The 15,646-nt window shown below is 46.0% G+C and overlaps 1 protein-coding gene across 1 annotated transcript in view; it reads right to left on the bottom strand.

Annotated features, from left to right (window-relative positions):
* The window catches only part of SMIM29 (small integral membrane protein 29), a 40,953-nt gene extending 26,962 nt beyond the window's left edge, over positions 1 to 13,991 (bottom strand). Inside the window, exons 1-4 of the mRNA XM_086923197.1 lie at positions 13,757 to 13,991; positions 11,319 to 11,583; positions 10,091 to 10,116; positions 9,198 to 9,303 (exon numbers count right to left, since the gene is read on the bottom strand). Of these exons, the coding sequence (XP_086779323.1) occupies positions 9,198 to 9,303; positions 10,091 to 10,116; positions 11,319 to 11,429 (243 nt within the window). The 5' untranslated portion in view covers positions 11,430 to 11,583; positions 13,757 to 13,991. The remainder of the gene's footprint in view (positions 1 to 9,197; positions 9,304 to 10,090; positions 10,117 to 11,318; positions 11,584 to 13,756) is intronic.
* Positions 13,992 to 15,646: the final 1,655 nt, after the last annotated feature.

The raw sequence follows: 15,646 nt of genomic DNA on the forward strand, positions 1-15,646 counted from the left end.
CACTGAACTGAGTAACTGTGCGTCCTAAACTGGAAACACATTGAATAACACAAGAGACTTGGGATTAGACAGTGCTCCCAAATCTGGGACTAGTAGAAAGGCCATGAAGAGGCAGAACACACGGCTCCTATTCTAAAGAGCTGAGTGATCCTCTGCCTTGACAAAGCACCATCTGGGTCCCGCTGCTTCCAATCCACTATTGGCAAGCGTGTCTCTGAACCAGCAAGAGGAGAGCTTAGCCTGTGGCGCAACACAGGAACCTCTGCCTCAGTAAGGGTTCGGCTGGAAGTTTCCCCGGCCTGGACCCAAACCCATCTCTGCACAATACAACTTCTCTTCAACTCACAGTCACAGGACTGCAGATGCCATGAATGCATTCTGCCTTTACTTCTGTTCTGTTCGGCATGGCCCTAAAAAATTCACAAAATTGGCTAGAAGTTAAAAAACATTATATTGCTGGTTAGAAAAATTATGTTTAAGGTGCAAACTTTAAAACATCTGCCAAAAGATTATGCATAGTTAAGCACAGGCAGGAATTGTACAGGAAGATCAAAAGGGTAAGTGGTCCTGTGCGAGGGTCCTTATGAATAACATTAATGTGCTTACCTCAGAGGTCTACCCAGATACCTTCTTTTGTGTACCAAACATGCTCATGTGCATCATTCAGGCAGGAACCCAATTCAAAGGTTATACAGGAAGAATCTGTATCTTACATCAACAGTGATCCATGATGTTTATATCTAATAAGTATACATATCTACAGTATTGCGTTGAAGAAGGTAACTATGCAGGACTGGCCGTTCCAGGCATCAGGCGTTTCCCAGGGCTACTGGAAGGGTAGGGGCCAGTTTAGTTTGGGGGACCGGTTTTGTACAAGTGCAGGAGTTTTAGAAACACAGCAAAGTTCTTTGTATATTCAGCAGGTTTTGGTCAATAATACAAGTGCCAAGATAACTTTGGTGATCAATGTACCTGCTGGATAGAGATGGGAGTGTGTTTTGTCTAGTGGCTGTTTTACTCATCTAAGGTAGCGCAGAGGGTAATATGCCTGCTGCAAACAACATGTACCATGCATATCGAAGAGCAATATTTTATGTGCATAGTTCAGTGGGTACTGCTTTGTGTTCACTTCTCGAATGAAAGGACATTTGAATACATATGACCTGGCAGTTTGGGCTGGACTGGTCCCATTGGGTGCAGGATCAAGACTGATTTGCATATGGCTGGGTCCAAACTGGAATGGCGAGCAAAAAACAATGGATTTAGGTCCAGATCTCTGTACTGGGGTGAATGTATGACATTGTTCTGCATTTAAAACTCATGCCAAAAAGACTGCTGGCGTGTGCTTTGGCCTGCTCCGCGCAGCCCAGAAGATTCTGCCTCTGCTCCCAGTGGCCACCCGTAGGCTTCTCATCCAGGGACTTATCATCTCGCGGCTGGATTTCAGCAATGCGTTATTCCTGGGCGCACCCGAATCTACCCTGAACAAACTGCAGCAAGTGCAGAACGCGGCGGCCAGGCTTTTGACGGGTCTCCCCAGGCGTCAATCTGCTCGCCCGGCGTTGAGGGCACTGCACTGGCTCCCTGTGAGGGACAGGGTGAAATTCAAGTCACTGTGTATCGCCCACAAAGTTCTGCACGGGGTAGGCCCACCTATTCTGGAGGAGATGGTCCAGCCTTACAAGGCCCCTCGTTCTCTTCGCTCTGACCATCAACATCTCCTCCAGGTTGGCAGGGTGAAAAAGGCAAGAACGGGTGGCAGAAGGTTTTCAATAAATGTGGCCTCCTTGTGGAACTCATTGCCCCTACAACTGCGCTCGGAAGCTAGTCTTCTTCGGTTCCGTAAACTTTTAAAAACTTTTTTGTTCTCCGTTTAATCCCTTCATTCTTTAGTAGTGTTATGTTCTGGTAAGCGCTGGGATGCCTATTGGTAACCAGGCGCTATACAAAACTCAGAATATTAATAATAATAATAATTATGTCCATCAGTTGTTCTTTTTGCTTATGTCACCACAAGTGGGACGGGTATGCCCAGACGTGGGTCTCGTGCTCTCCATGCCACTGGAATCAAGCTATCCTGGCTTATGAGGGCTGAAAGCCCGAAACCGCTCCCAAGATGCTTGTTTCCAGTCCAGGGAGGACCTGGTCTGGCAGTTTGGGCTGGACTGCTCCCATTGGGCGCAGGATCAAGACTGATTTGCATATGTTGCACGCTTTACATAAACCTGCATTCTCTATGAGTATTTGCTTTTTCCTGCATTAAACCCCATTTGATTCCTTGAAACTGAGCTGACTCCTCCTCCCCCTCGTGGATGGCGGCTGCTAGCGGCTGGCATTCCTGATACCTCCGTGCTGAGTTTTGCTCTGCCTACGAACTTTGCCTCAGTTCGGCGTGTGAACTCGGCGGGGGCTGCTGTGGTTTCTTATCCTTCGGCAGAGCTGTATGGGGCCCTCATTCTGACGGGCTGAAGAGCTATGGCTGATCGGTGTCTGCTCCGGTGAAAAGACAGCGGCTTGGTCCGGCTCGTGAAATCATTTGGTTGCCTTCGCTGGTTTCTGCCTCAGGGGCTCACGGATTCCGGTCTAAGGAAGATACTGTTTTTGGTCTTGGCAGCTGCAATCACACCTGGTGAATTCCTCTCCCCCTGGAAGTTTCCTCTTTTGGACTTCAGTTACCTATTATTCACGGGCTGCAGGTGGTTTCTCCGTCTGTTCAGGTGCTTCAGGGCAAGTTACGGACTTCATTATCCAGAGTCCTTTGCCTGCTTGTCGCTTGTACTTTGGACTTGATTTGGGGGGCAGCACAAATCAGCGGACACGCCGTGAGAGGAACGGCTCTGACATCTCTGTTGCTGGTCACGCCGTTAGGGAACGGCTTCCGGACTACCACTCCCAGCAGCACGAGGGAGAAGCGCTGCGACCGCGTCACGCCAACAGCGCGCCCGGAGGCGCATAAGTGAACGGAGCGACTCTTGCAGCGCGAGACACGCGCGGGAGAAGCCCGGGACAAGGGCGGGACAGTCTGCGACAGTCAGGGACTGGGCTTGGCCAGTGACCCTGACTCCCGTAAACTGGAAATATTTGATGTGTGAATTGATTATTTTATTTTAACCTGAGACTATACCAATCGGTGGTGTGATATATTTGTCTTTTCATTTCTGTGTGAAATCTAAGAAGCTTAATATTGGTACTTTTAAATAGCGTGTGATGTCTAAACTAAAAGTTACCCAGGCACCTCACACCATAGACAACTATCTGGTGAAGGTTGTCAGTAAAATTAATAATGAGAGGCGGCAGTCCTTGGGCATAGTTAGCCCTCCCATACAAACCAACATGGAAACAGGGCCGGTTTCATTAGTACTGGGTGAAAGTAACCACAGCAATGATCTTGAGGTTTCTGCTAAAGATACATCTGAGCAGGACATCCCTAATCTGGTTGACTTGGACGATTTTATTGATACTGCATCTCAGCACCTACCTACCCCAGTCCCTAGAGTGGTGAGGGCATGCAAAAAAGGTCAGATTAAACGGGGAGTGCCACGGACAACCAGGAAAAGAGCAGTAACCCCTCCTAATAGTATGAATAAGGATGATAGCACCATGGCTAACGACGATGCTGTTAGTCTGAATGCCTAACTAATTAACAGTCTAGTGAGTATTTTTGACTCTAAGATTAAGGGCATTGTTAAACCCCTCATGATTAAAATGGAGCAGTTAACTGCTGAAGTCAATAGACTAGGGGGACTACTTAAGAATTCGGTAGAATCAGTGGGTAGCCAAACGACATTACCACCAAGCAGTTGTGAAAATGTTGCCCCTCAGAGTGACGTAGGCCCCAGTGATAACTGGTAGTGGCAATCCTCTAACTCCTGCGCCTCTAGCCAGTAATAATAGTCAGGCTGTAATTAAAGCCGACGGTAACGAACACTGGACCGAGGTAGGATATAGGCGCACTACTAATCTTCCTCCTGAATGTGCCCCATACGTGGTAGTTTTAACTAATGTCCCCCCAGTTGAGCAGGGCAAATACCAAGAATCACATGAAACTCTTAAAACGAAAACGGTTTCCTGGCTGCACAGATACTGTGGCTTCCCAACTTCTTTTGCTGACCAGGTTTTGACGTCCAGAAGGGTGCACTGGATTGGGAGCTCCAGGAAAAGTTTTAGGGGTGACTGTATTATAATCAATTTTAAGCATCCTCAACACGCAGCCACCGTACTACTGAGGGCGGCATCTCTACCAATAACTGATGGCAATGTGTGTGCTCGTTCACTTGGGTTTTTCTATAGTCCACTAGGTATCCCCCCCCCCAACGATGGTTGAAGAGGTAAACCCTGGCCGGCTGTGCAAAGGCCACACCCAGATCTTGTGATGCAAAATCGATTTCAGATTCTAAAAATTCTATGGATGCCAACGATTGACCCGAGCAGACAGGGAAATCTCGGTTCCAGGAGCCTATTAATTCTCTTATGGCGGTCTGAAAAGGGCAATAGAGTGGCCCAGGAATCTATAGTCTGTACGGCGCCAGAGTCTATAACTAGTTCAGATATCGATCTGGAGTTGGGTGACAGTGTTGTAACCGTACGTGGGGACTTAAAGTAATTCGGACAGAGTGTGGCGTGAGAAACGCTAGCCTGGTGTATAACACTGATTGTATTATGACAAAAGACACAAAAATGATTTGTTGGAATGTGGCGGGACTGAAGTCTATGGAGAAAGACCCGGGTTGGACAGATTTCATCAATGCCTAGGATATCATATGTTTTCAGGAGACGTGGAGTACGACTGAAGTTAATTATGATGGATTTGTGTCCTACAACTTGCTAGCAATGTGAGGGGGACCAGGTAGACCCAAAAGGGGTCTCCTTACACTTGTAACTATCTCACGCCCTATCCTGGTTAAAAAGTATATATCTGTAAATGATCTTGTACAGATCCTATGGCTAACAGAGGGTAAAGAGCATAATATTCTGTTGATCAATTATTACAACAATGTTTTTGATGGCACTAGGACTAAATTAGTGATAGATTTGGCCACAACTATTGACAATCTGTGCCAGGAAGCCAATGTTGTATTTGATTTTATCTGGGTGGGGGATTTTAATATTGGACTATGTGAAATGTCAGCACAGAAGGTATGTGGGGTTACCAATAATGCGGGGTTTTATATTCTGCATTTTGGACACAGTGGTTCTGGCGAAGAACTGCATAAGCTTATGGCCTGTTATGGTCTGGAAATAATGGAGTGCTGTAAAGACGATAATGGACTGGCAATTCCTACTTTCAAAAACTGGCATGCCACTTCTGTCATTGACCATGTGATCGTTCATCAAATATAATCCCTTATTGTGCCCCCCCCCCCCGCAAATATAAGCTACTACACTAAGCGATCATAATCAAATTATCATGAATACCAGTTTTTGGGAAGGTAGTTCGGTTGCTGTAGGTAATACAATTACTGATGTAGAACCTCATAGGAACAATGGGGTTAGGCTAAGATGGGTAGGGGGAAAGGCCGACGAACTATCTAGTTCTATAATCAAGGAGAGCCTGCCGAATATTATTTATATTTTAGAAAATAGATTTGACCTTGAAAGAGTACTACTACTTTTTAACGTAATCAACAAAGCTATTCATGCCAAATTTACTGGACGTAATAACAGACGATGTATTAGTGGACCGGGTTGGTTCAACCATCAATGCACTGCCGCATTAACTAAACTCAAGCAGGCATTAGGAGACAAGCCCAAGGACAAAAATGTAATAATTAATTTGAGAATGGAGTATAAGCGTGAGCTCAAATTGAGGAAACGTGAATTACAGCAATTGGCTTGGGAATCTTTGAACCAAGCGGCAGAACTCTCAAACTGTACCCTATTTTGGGCCACTGTTAATTCCCCCTTCCTAAAAGAAGACAAAACTCTAGAGTTAACATCTAATGTATCGAGTGAAGGGTGGATTGCCCATTTCTCTTATATTTTTGATACCAATAGACCTTTAGTGAACGATCAGAATCAGTGGGCAGTCTTGCCGCTTGACATTTCAGTCCAGGAGGTTTAATGCGGAATACGTAACAGTAAAGGAGGGAAAGCCCAGGGCCCTGACGGAGTCCCTATAGAATAGATGTTTATAAGGCAGCACCAGAAGTATGGGGACCTCTTCTTACTACTGTTTTTAATGCAGCTGTGTGTACCAAGCCACCTGCAACCTGGGGTGAATCAATTATAGTACCAATTTATAAAAAGGGTACGAGGTCTGACGCAAAGATTTATTGCCCAATCTCTCTCCTTGACTCTTCTGTCAAGGTGATGAGTAGAGTCATGCTCGTAAGATTGGAGGATTGGGTTGAGCAGAATGGAATACTAGCTGATAGTCAGTTTGGATTCAGAAAGGGTCGCGGTACGCTCGATCAATGTGTCAATCTTGACCTATTGATCGGGAAGTATACCGAAGCCAGACAAGGTTCAATGTATCTCTGCTTTGCAGACCTGAGTAGTGCTTTCGATATGGTGGACCATGCACCACTGTGGCCTACGCTGCTGAAACTAGGCACACCCGAAAGGTATAATTTTTTTCCTGGCCAGGTTATACGAGAAGCTGAAAACCAGTGTGCGCTTCGGTACTAGAGGAGAATGCACCCAAAAATTTAGTGTCAGAAGAGGAATTAGACAGGGCTGCGTTTTGGCTCCCCTTTTATTTATTTTATTCATTAATGAAATTGATGTCATTTTAAAAAAAGTTAATGCTGATGCCCCTCAGATCAACGGTGTACCTGTGCTTTTATACGCCGATGACGCTGTTTTATTATCAAGAACTCCGGTAGGACTACAGCGATTAATGGACTGTTTTTCTTCCTTCATTAAAGAAAGAAAGCTGGTAATCAATAAAGGGAAGACATACACAATGACCTGTGGAGCTAAAGCTAGAGTTTTAAAGACATTTTTCATAGATAGAGAGAAGGTGCAACAGGTGGAAAAATGTTGTTACCTAGGTATTACTTTTTCTAACGACAGGAAATGGAAAAATGAATTTACTAATATCCGAAATAAAATGGCAAAAAATGCCCACGTTATTTACAGATTTGCCGCTAAGATAGGGGATCGTCGTTCAAGGGATATGTTAAAAATTTACCAGGCTAGATGTGCTACAATAGCTCTGTATGGGGCAGGAGTTTGGGGTCACAGTAGCGCCTCTGATTTACAACTGGAGGAAAATCTATTTTTAAAAAGGCTACTCTGTTTGCCCAAGTCAGCCTCGACTGAGTTAATCCATCGAGAGCTTGCAGTCAATCACTTAACTGATCTATTAGGCCTTAGGCCTTTGATGACTTGGCGGTTTATTTGGCTGGAGGATGAAAAGCAATTTAATAGATCTATCGTTGAAGATTGCTTACGCCTGGATAATTATCAAAACATTCCCTGGCTAAAATATGTCGTTGGCTGTTTTTCGGCCATTTTTAACCTCAATCTTTTAGATGATCCTGGTGCTGCATCTATGATCTCTAAATCTGAAAGGAAAACTATCTTCCTGACATTTATGGGGAGAAAGCGGGCAATTGCAGCCGGATCTTTGTCTACCGTCATTTTCTACAACAAATATACCACTGTTATAGGTTTTCCTTTCTATTTAACCATGGTGACTAGGTATTCCCACAAATTTGTATTAACCAGACTCTGATTCGGAATGGCTCACTGTCTGGTGGCCCATCCTAATATCAAGAATCATCTGACTGGGCCCTGTATGTGTGATAATGTATCCACCCAAAGCACTGTACATTTTCTGTTGTTCTGCAAACTGAACACTTACTTTCGTATTGCTTTCCTGAAACCTATGTTTATTAAGTACGGAGTACGAACAGTTGCACATGCTATGAACTTAATTTTTAATTTGGAATCAGCTGACATCTGTTTTTATACTGCAACGTTTTTAAATTGGTGCATCAATGCTAGGAAAAGCATGATTTTTTAGAAATATAATTGTTTTTCTGGTTAATTGATTAGATATGCCTTTTTAACATAAATAACTACACCGTATCTGATGTGATGATTATGAATTATGTATTAACTGTATTTATTATTTTATTTTTATCATGTTGTTGTATGTGCTTTTATGGTCATCTATTTGAACCAAATAAAGCCTCATGAAATTATGAAATGACCTGGCAGGTTGGGCTGGACTGGTCCCATTGGGTGCAGGATCAAGGATGATTTGCATAAGGCTGGGTCCAAACTGGAATGGCATGGTGAGCAAAAAACAATGGATTTAGGTCCAGATCTCTGTACTGGGGTGAATGTATGACATTGTTCTGCATTCTGTCCATCAGTTGTTCTTTTTGCTTATGTCACCACAAGTGGGACGGGTATGCCCAGACGTGGGTCTCGTGCTCTCCATGCCACTGGAATCAAGCTACCTTGGCTGATGAGGGCTGAAAGCCCGAAACCGGTCCCAAGATGCTAGTTTCCAGTCCAGGGAGGACCTGGCCTGGCAGTTGGGGCTGGACTGCTCCCATTGGGCGCAGGATCAAGACTGATTTGCATATGTTGCACGCTTTACATAAACCTGCATTCTCTAGGAGTGCTTGCTTTTTCCTGCATTAAACCTAAAATAAACAGGTTTATCCATTGTTTCAATTAAATAACGTTATAAGCTGTAACTGGTCAGTGAAATGCTAAACGTACTACAAATTGGAATGTTTTGCTATTTCTAGCCACACCCCTGACTCCGCCCACTGATCCAATCTTCGGTTATTCCCGCCCCGTAATTCTCCACACACAGTTCCCCTGCTTTTTTTCCCCCACTTCGACCACTGGCAATAATATAATAAAAAACGTTCAAACAATTGATTTGTATGTTGTTAATTATGGCATCATAGAACGAGTATGTTAGAAGAGGAAACTAGGTTTTGTTACGGTGCATAAGAAATCCAGGAGAGCGGCAGTTCATTACACAGATGCTGGTTACTTCTGAAATGCCTACCATTGCATGGACAAAGCTGCTGGGCTCCACCTAACACGCTGAAAACATGGCGCTAGCACACAGAGACGTCACGGCGAAAAACTTAGCAGCTGTGATTTGGTTGAATTCCCAGTCCCGTCCACCAGGGGGTGCAAATGGGCAAACAATGCCAACCCAGAGTGTAGTGATCTTCTCTCTCCACTGTGCTTAGTTAGTATTAGAGTGCTTTATTATATCTCACCTTTGTCTCCTCGGTGTCCACCAAGAGCTCCTGCTCCGCCTCTTGGAGCTCCTCTGCGGGGTCATAACTGTACACTGGTAGCAGGTGGTGCCGCAACCGATCCACCCTGAGGCAAACCAAAGGAGAGTGTCACAGGCTGCTCTGACAAAACAGTACGAGACGCTGCACGTTCAGTCCGAGGCGGACTGGGGTGGCAGTAGTGGTGCAGGGCAGGTGCACTTGACTGGTAGCAGCGGAAGTACACTGGGGTGCCGCAGTCTAGATCACTGTGCTGGCCTGGGTGCTTAACATTAGATTCACCGACGAATCAGGGGTGCTAAGGGTCAGGTCTAAAGGTGCCCTGGAGAGCAATGGGCCCTGCCGTTCATTGTGAGCTACACTTCAAAGCAGGAGACGGTGCACTGGTATTTGCAGCAGCGCACGTTTACACAACTGGGAGATGCAGAGGGAACGGTGCGCGCTACTGCACACTAGGCCCAAGGCGCTGCAGGTTAACAGTGCAGCGCACTGCACTGGAATCCAGGCTAGATCGCAAATGGATTACGCCTGGTGTTCAAGGTTATTTCCCGAGCACACTGTGAAAGAAGGGCTGTAGGGATACAAAGGGGGGTTGAAAGTCAATTCTCAGGTTTCTTAAGATCTCGGTGGTAATGGAAGTCAGGAACAGCAGAAGATCGTGCAGAGTAATGATCATTGTTCTTCCCCTCTACCCACAGTTCTTTTCCTTCAGCCTTCAAAATGTTACTCAGATCCTTTCACCCCCTACACAATCTGTTACTCATCTTCCCTCATTCTGTACCCTGCAGCTCACACTTTTCCATTCCACTACAACTAGTAATAGGAGCTGGTCAATTAAGTTAGCCGCCTTCTCACCCAATGAGAAATTAGCTCACCTTTTCCTCTTCTGGACATACATGAACTGTAAAAAAAACAAATAAAATAGTTAAAAAATGACACATGGCAAAACAGTCTTTACCACAGGATAAAGAGGCCGGATCTAAACAACAAGAGTGCCCCGTCATATTTACTAATAATCAAACCATCTGCATCATCTCTCCAGAGGCAGACACCTGCCCGCAGCATCCCTACCATGCCCCCACTCACACCAGCAATAGTTTGGAGAGGGTAGTCCAAGCAATATAAAGTATTATAACCTTGAGTCTCAATGTGGCCTATTGCTTATCATGAATACAGAGAGTTCCGAATTACATATTTTTAGAAGCCATCACAGTATTTTATTTAAGTTATTATTTTAGACCTCTTTAGCCTTGGCCAGGCCTGCACACCACTGAGGGGGTGGATCACGTGCTCGCTGACCCATGCCTCTTTTTGTGATGGTCACTAAAAATCTCTAATTCGGTTGACCGTATTAATGAGAAGCAATAGACAGCATTGACATTATATGTTTAATGCTACTTTAAATAGCTTACCCTACCCTGTTCAAACTGCTTCTGCGTTGGGGGCACAAGGGTATTGCCCTTCTTGGGGTAAACAATCAGCATGGTATATTGAGTCAATATAAGTCAGGATTCCTACCCCGACCGACAGTTCTACACACCAGCAATAGGTGTCCTCTCCATGGATGCTAGGGTGAAACCAGCACACTAACTCCATTTCCAAGTGGCAACATCATGGGAAAAGGTCCCTCCCTCCACTACCGCTAAAAAGAGATGAGCCCCCCTCATTACTCTGAGGAAGTTGTGAAAGCGGTTCTTAGATCTCACCATAAGGGGGTGCTGCTGAACACCATGCACAAGTTTTCCCTGCCCCTCTTTCCCACATCTACCTCCTGCAGTGATGCCATCCACCCACTTCCCGTGCCCCACACGGAGAGGTATGGTCTGTCTGACCCACCACCCTTCACCACATCACCAGGACCCTCAGGCGAAGGGGGTGGGGGCACCTCCCCTCCTGGTCACCCAGTCCTGTCTCGAGGAGAGTTGGGCAGGCAGATCCAGGCTCTGTCCCCGGAATGCCAACCCCCGCCCCAGGTGAGGTGGTCACTGGTGTCCTATGGGAACTAGTGTCGGCTTCTGCTGTGACAGCTTCAACTCAGGACTTTTGTTTCTGGAACGAAGAGTCTGCCCTACACCACACCCAGACCCCGCAGAGGGCTCTTACCACGGCCACGACGACGCCGACGACGGTGAAGAGGAAGAATGGCACCAGGATGAAGCCGCCCATGGAGTCCCCAGCAGCCTCCCCCGCGGCTGGGGTGGTGGTGTTACTCATGGCGCCGGGGAGCGCGGCCTCCAGTGGGTCTCCGAGTGCCAGAGACGGCTCCTCATGGGCCCAGGTCCCGCACTGTCCTCGGCGTCCACAAGGCCGCTCTTCCCGGGAGGAGGCGTCTCCGTTCTTGGGAGGGGCTGCAGGAGTATCGTTTGATCTGGGAATGAGCACACAAGTCATGGGTCAATCCGTGAACAGCCACAAGACCACGCACACAGGCTGCCTTTCATGTCCCACGCGGGCAGGTCACGCGCTCATTCTCTCCTAGTTACCGAGCCCTACAGGGTCTCGGAGATTGCTCTTACAGGGAAAACACAAAACATCCTCTAATGACACAGAATGGTTACTGGCCTGAACCATCAAGTAAACATTACCACCAGATACCCCTCCTTTATGGTCTGCTGACTTCTATCATTAGCCACCCACGAACAAATTAAGGGTCAATGTAAGCACCGCCTGGGTAAAGTCCCTGGTGCACTGAGAATAAACTGATCTCCGGTGACGCTGGGGTTAGTAGATGGATTTACTAACAAACGACTCACGAGCGTAAAGACAAACCGCCATCTAAAGGTATACTGCAGTAAACGCAAAAAAAAACATAAAGCCCATACTATGTAAGGGGAGCTCTTAAGACCCCTTCCTACTTACAAAGTTGTCAATCAGCTCAAAGTTATAAAGGTAACGGAGTGATTCCTGGTTACTCAGCCCACAACGCTAAGCATGCTGGGATCTAAGTATTTTACACACACTAGGATTCGCAAGTCTATGCCTTCAATGGGAAAATAAAACTACAGGTCCCAGACAGCCTAACGGTGTTGGCTGAAAAACCAGCTTGACTCAAAGTAACCATCAAGACATGTGGCCAGGTGACACTTACCCCAAATTCAATACTTAACTAACATATTGTATAACTAATCTACAATAGGTACTGCAGCAAAATACCGACTGGGTTTCAATAATAAATATATAAATTATTATCACGAGGCCCAGGAACAGATTGAACCTGCGACCCCCTATAGCACCATTAGCCCTAGATGGACATGGTCATTTAGGTGTAACTCCGGTCTGAAGCCCCAGTGGACAAAGGCTGTGCCTAGTAGGAATTCAAGTTACAACCTGCTATTTCCACTGCATGCTTTACGTTCTGCCGGGCTTTTTATACAGACACTATATCTGGTCTCATACTGCTACTCTGGCTACAGAGTTCCTTGTATTTTACATTATGCACTTGTACATTCCATTCTTTATTCCAAGATTGGGGATTCCCAGTCTGTGCAGCGCACATCAAAACCAACATCTAGAAGGTTCTTTATCTGTGCAGGGCACGTTTTCCATACCTATTGCTCCCATTCATTTGCGGGGACTTTATAGAAGTGTGTCCGCTGTCTGTGCAGTCTATCCCCGCATATTACACTATCTCTGTATGCGAAGGCACCGTCAGCTGTGGGAACTCAACAGTAATCACTCGGCTTGGCTGCAGAACAGTTCTGACAGGAGACGGGGGGGAGGGAGTAGCAACATATCGTCCTGCCCTAGCATTTCTCGAGGAGCACAATATCAGGATAGTTAGCTCTCCATCACACCCTGCTCCCCCCAGTTGTCACGCCTCAGTTGGCCTCGAGATGGATCCAGCAAATATATTAGTGTAAACCCGAAGGGCCTTTATAGCTCCGTTCTTATGAATAAATAATAACGTTCTCCATTTTCATGATTGTGGTACTGTTTTCCCTTGAAAAACTTGCGAGAAAATGGCTTTAGTCATAAATGATCACTATAAAGGTTTATTCTACAGTATGTTTACACAGGAGCTTTAGATTTTTTTACCATACCAAAAATGAGGAACACGGGATGCAAAGGCAAAATCACATTGTTTCCCCATTTACTCTTCTGGGAATATGCTACCTTTTTTCAGAGAGGATGGCAGTTACGAAGTGGTTGGTAGGGGTTAGGGGGGCTGAATAACATTCATGGCAACAGACCCTATACAGATGGGCGACTACCGATTTTTATAGCAAAATTGCTTTATTTTTAGCAGACGCACGCCTGAAATGCACACTGCTTCGATATAAGTCAACGGGGAAAATACATTTCCCCCAATTTTTTATTTCAAAATCACCCACTTTCCTTTTCTAAAATGTTACCATGTATGGAATATGCAGAGCATACACACTTCAACGTCCACTCCAAAGTACACAGGTTCATCTTACCGGGTTGATTAGGGTAGATACGCTGGTAATTACGCGCCCCCAGACTTCCTCTAAGCACTATAACGCACTCATGCACCCAACCTAGCGCCAATAAGTTAAGAAGTCCCCAGACTTCAGCCTTACCTCCAGACAAGGAACCTTACATCGGGTGGTACTTCGGCCGAGTCCGATATATGAAACCTTAAATTAAATGTATACTAAAACAGAGAAGTGGTCGCAAGTTTATTCTGACTGACAAGCTCTGGGCGGTTCTGGGAGTGTCCTCGGTGTTGTAGTGTCTTGTAAAACCTGCGATTGGTGTTAAATAAATAAATTACAAACCCCGGAAAAAGATGCCCCGCCCACTCCGGAAGAAGCTGTTGCTGCTGCCCCGGAAGAAACTACAATAGAGCTAGAAACTGCTCCCGCTGCCCCGGAAGTAATTACTCCGCTGTTTTGCTGTTGTTACTTTAGTACTGTTCTCGCTGCCGATTTTAGGGAACGGGGATGTGCGGATTAACGGTAGGGGATTTCTGAAAAATGGCTTTCGTAAAGTGAGCTTCACCGGTTGCAGACAGCAGCTGTCAGACTGAGCGGCAGCAGAGAGGGGAAGGTAGAGCGTGAATAGGTTAGAGTCTCGGGGCTTGTCAGCCCGAGGCGGGGCAGCAGAACTCAGGTACAGCAGGGTCCCACTGGTGATCCGAGACACGTGGAAGAATCAATCAGAATTTGTTGAGCGCCGCACTTTCACCCCTGGGAATAACTATGCGTCATCTTTGTTAAGAACTCCGACACAGAAATGTAGTCAAGTTCTATTTATTTCTTTAGACCAACACGAGTGCTCCTACAGTGGCTGGAGCGAACTGCCGCCGGTTCGTGATCAGCTGATAACTGCATACATGCCAACATTTCAGGAGAGCAGAGTTAAAATGGGAGATGTTAAAAAGAATATCGGGAGAAGGGGACTTTGAATCGGGTTCTTGGGATGTATGGGCTTTGGAAGTGTGCTGCTGTAGGCTCGGACATTTGAAACGTAAATGCACGTTTTTTTCTTACCTTTCAGAAGCATGGAGCGCAATGGCAGGCAGAGAGGGTGATGCAACTGTTGGGCACTGTCCTGGCAGGTTGTTGGCAGTGCATGCACCCCCCAGTACTTCGCAGGTTTTTAAGAGACAATTCCCTTGTTAATGATGCTTTGTTGGTTTTTCACCCCTTCGAGATCCCCTGCATCGCCACTCTTTGTTGGAAGAATGAGCACTTTACACAATACCAAGCCCTGTCAGCTGAAACCCCCGAGGAATCGGGTTTTTGCTTGTAGGAATCGGGAGGCACGAGACTAGCCTTCAAATCGGTAGTCTCACGCCTGAATCGGGAGGGTTGGCATGTCTGTAACTGTCCGCCGCCGGCTCGGTGATCAGCTGATAACTGTCAGAAGTGACAGTTCCCAGCTGATGACCTCACTGCCGTATGGTGTCGCCACAGGGACACTAACCTGCACACTTGATACGGTGTCCCGGGAGGGACACAAGTATCATAAACATAACACATCCTCCCCCTTAGGGAACAAGAACCAACAAAAACAAGAAAGAGCTTTAAGCTTTTTTTTTTTTTTTTTGTGTCCTCATATTTGCCACCAGTTAATGTATGCTCTAAAATAGGCGCTCTTCAAGCCACTGTCACAAACTGTCCTTTCCAGCCCTCGTGTTTTTGGATAGCTGTAGAAGATTGCCCAGAGGAATGGTCGTTACCCGTCCAACTTCCTTTCGAATTGGTACTTGCTGCTAAGGAAGGACAGGACCACTTACCTCTGGCATAATCATTGGACTATTATTACTTTTCGATCCAGGCATTCAATGCTGACCACAACCTGACAGCTTTATCACCCCCACATAAAATATCAAATTTACTCACCGCAACGATGTATTTAAGACAATCTGCATATTTCGGGGGGGGGATACAGACTTCTATGCTTTGCAGATCTCTCTTCTAGCAATGGCCATTACATAAAAAATAAACTGTGACAAGTTACTGTTT

This window comes from Lissotriton vulgaris, chromosome 5 (genome assembly GCF_964263255.1).
Source record: "Lissotriton vulgaris chromosome 5, aLisVul1.2, whole genome shotgun sequence".
In the NCBI taxonomy this organism is placed as follows: Eukaryota; Metazoa; Chordata; class Amphibia; order Caudata; family Salamandridae; genus Lissotriton; species Lissotriton vulgaris.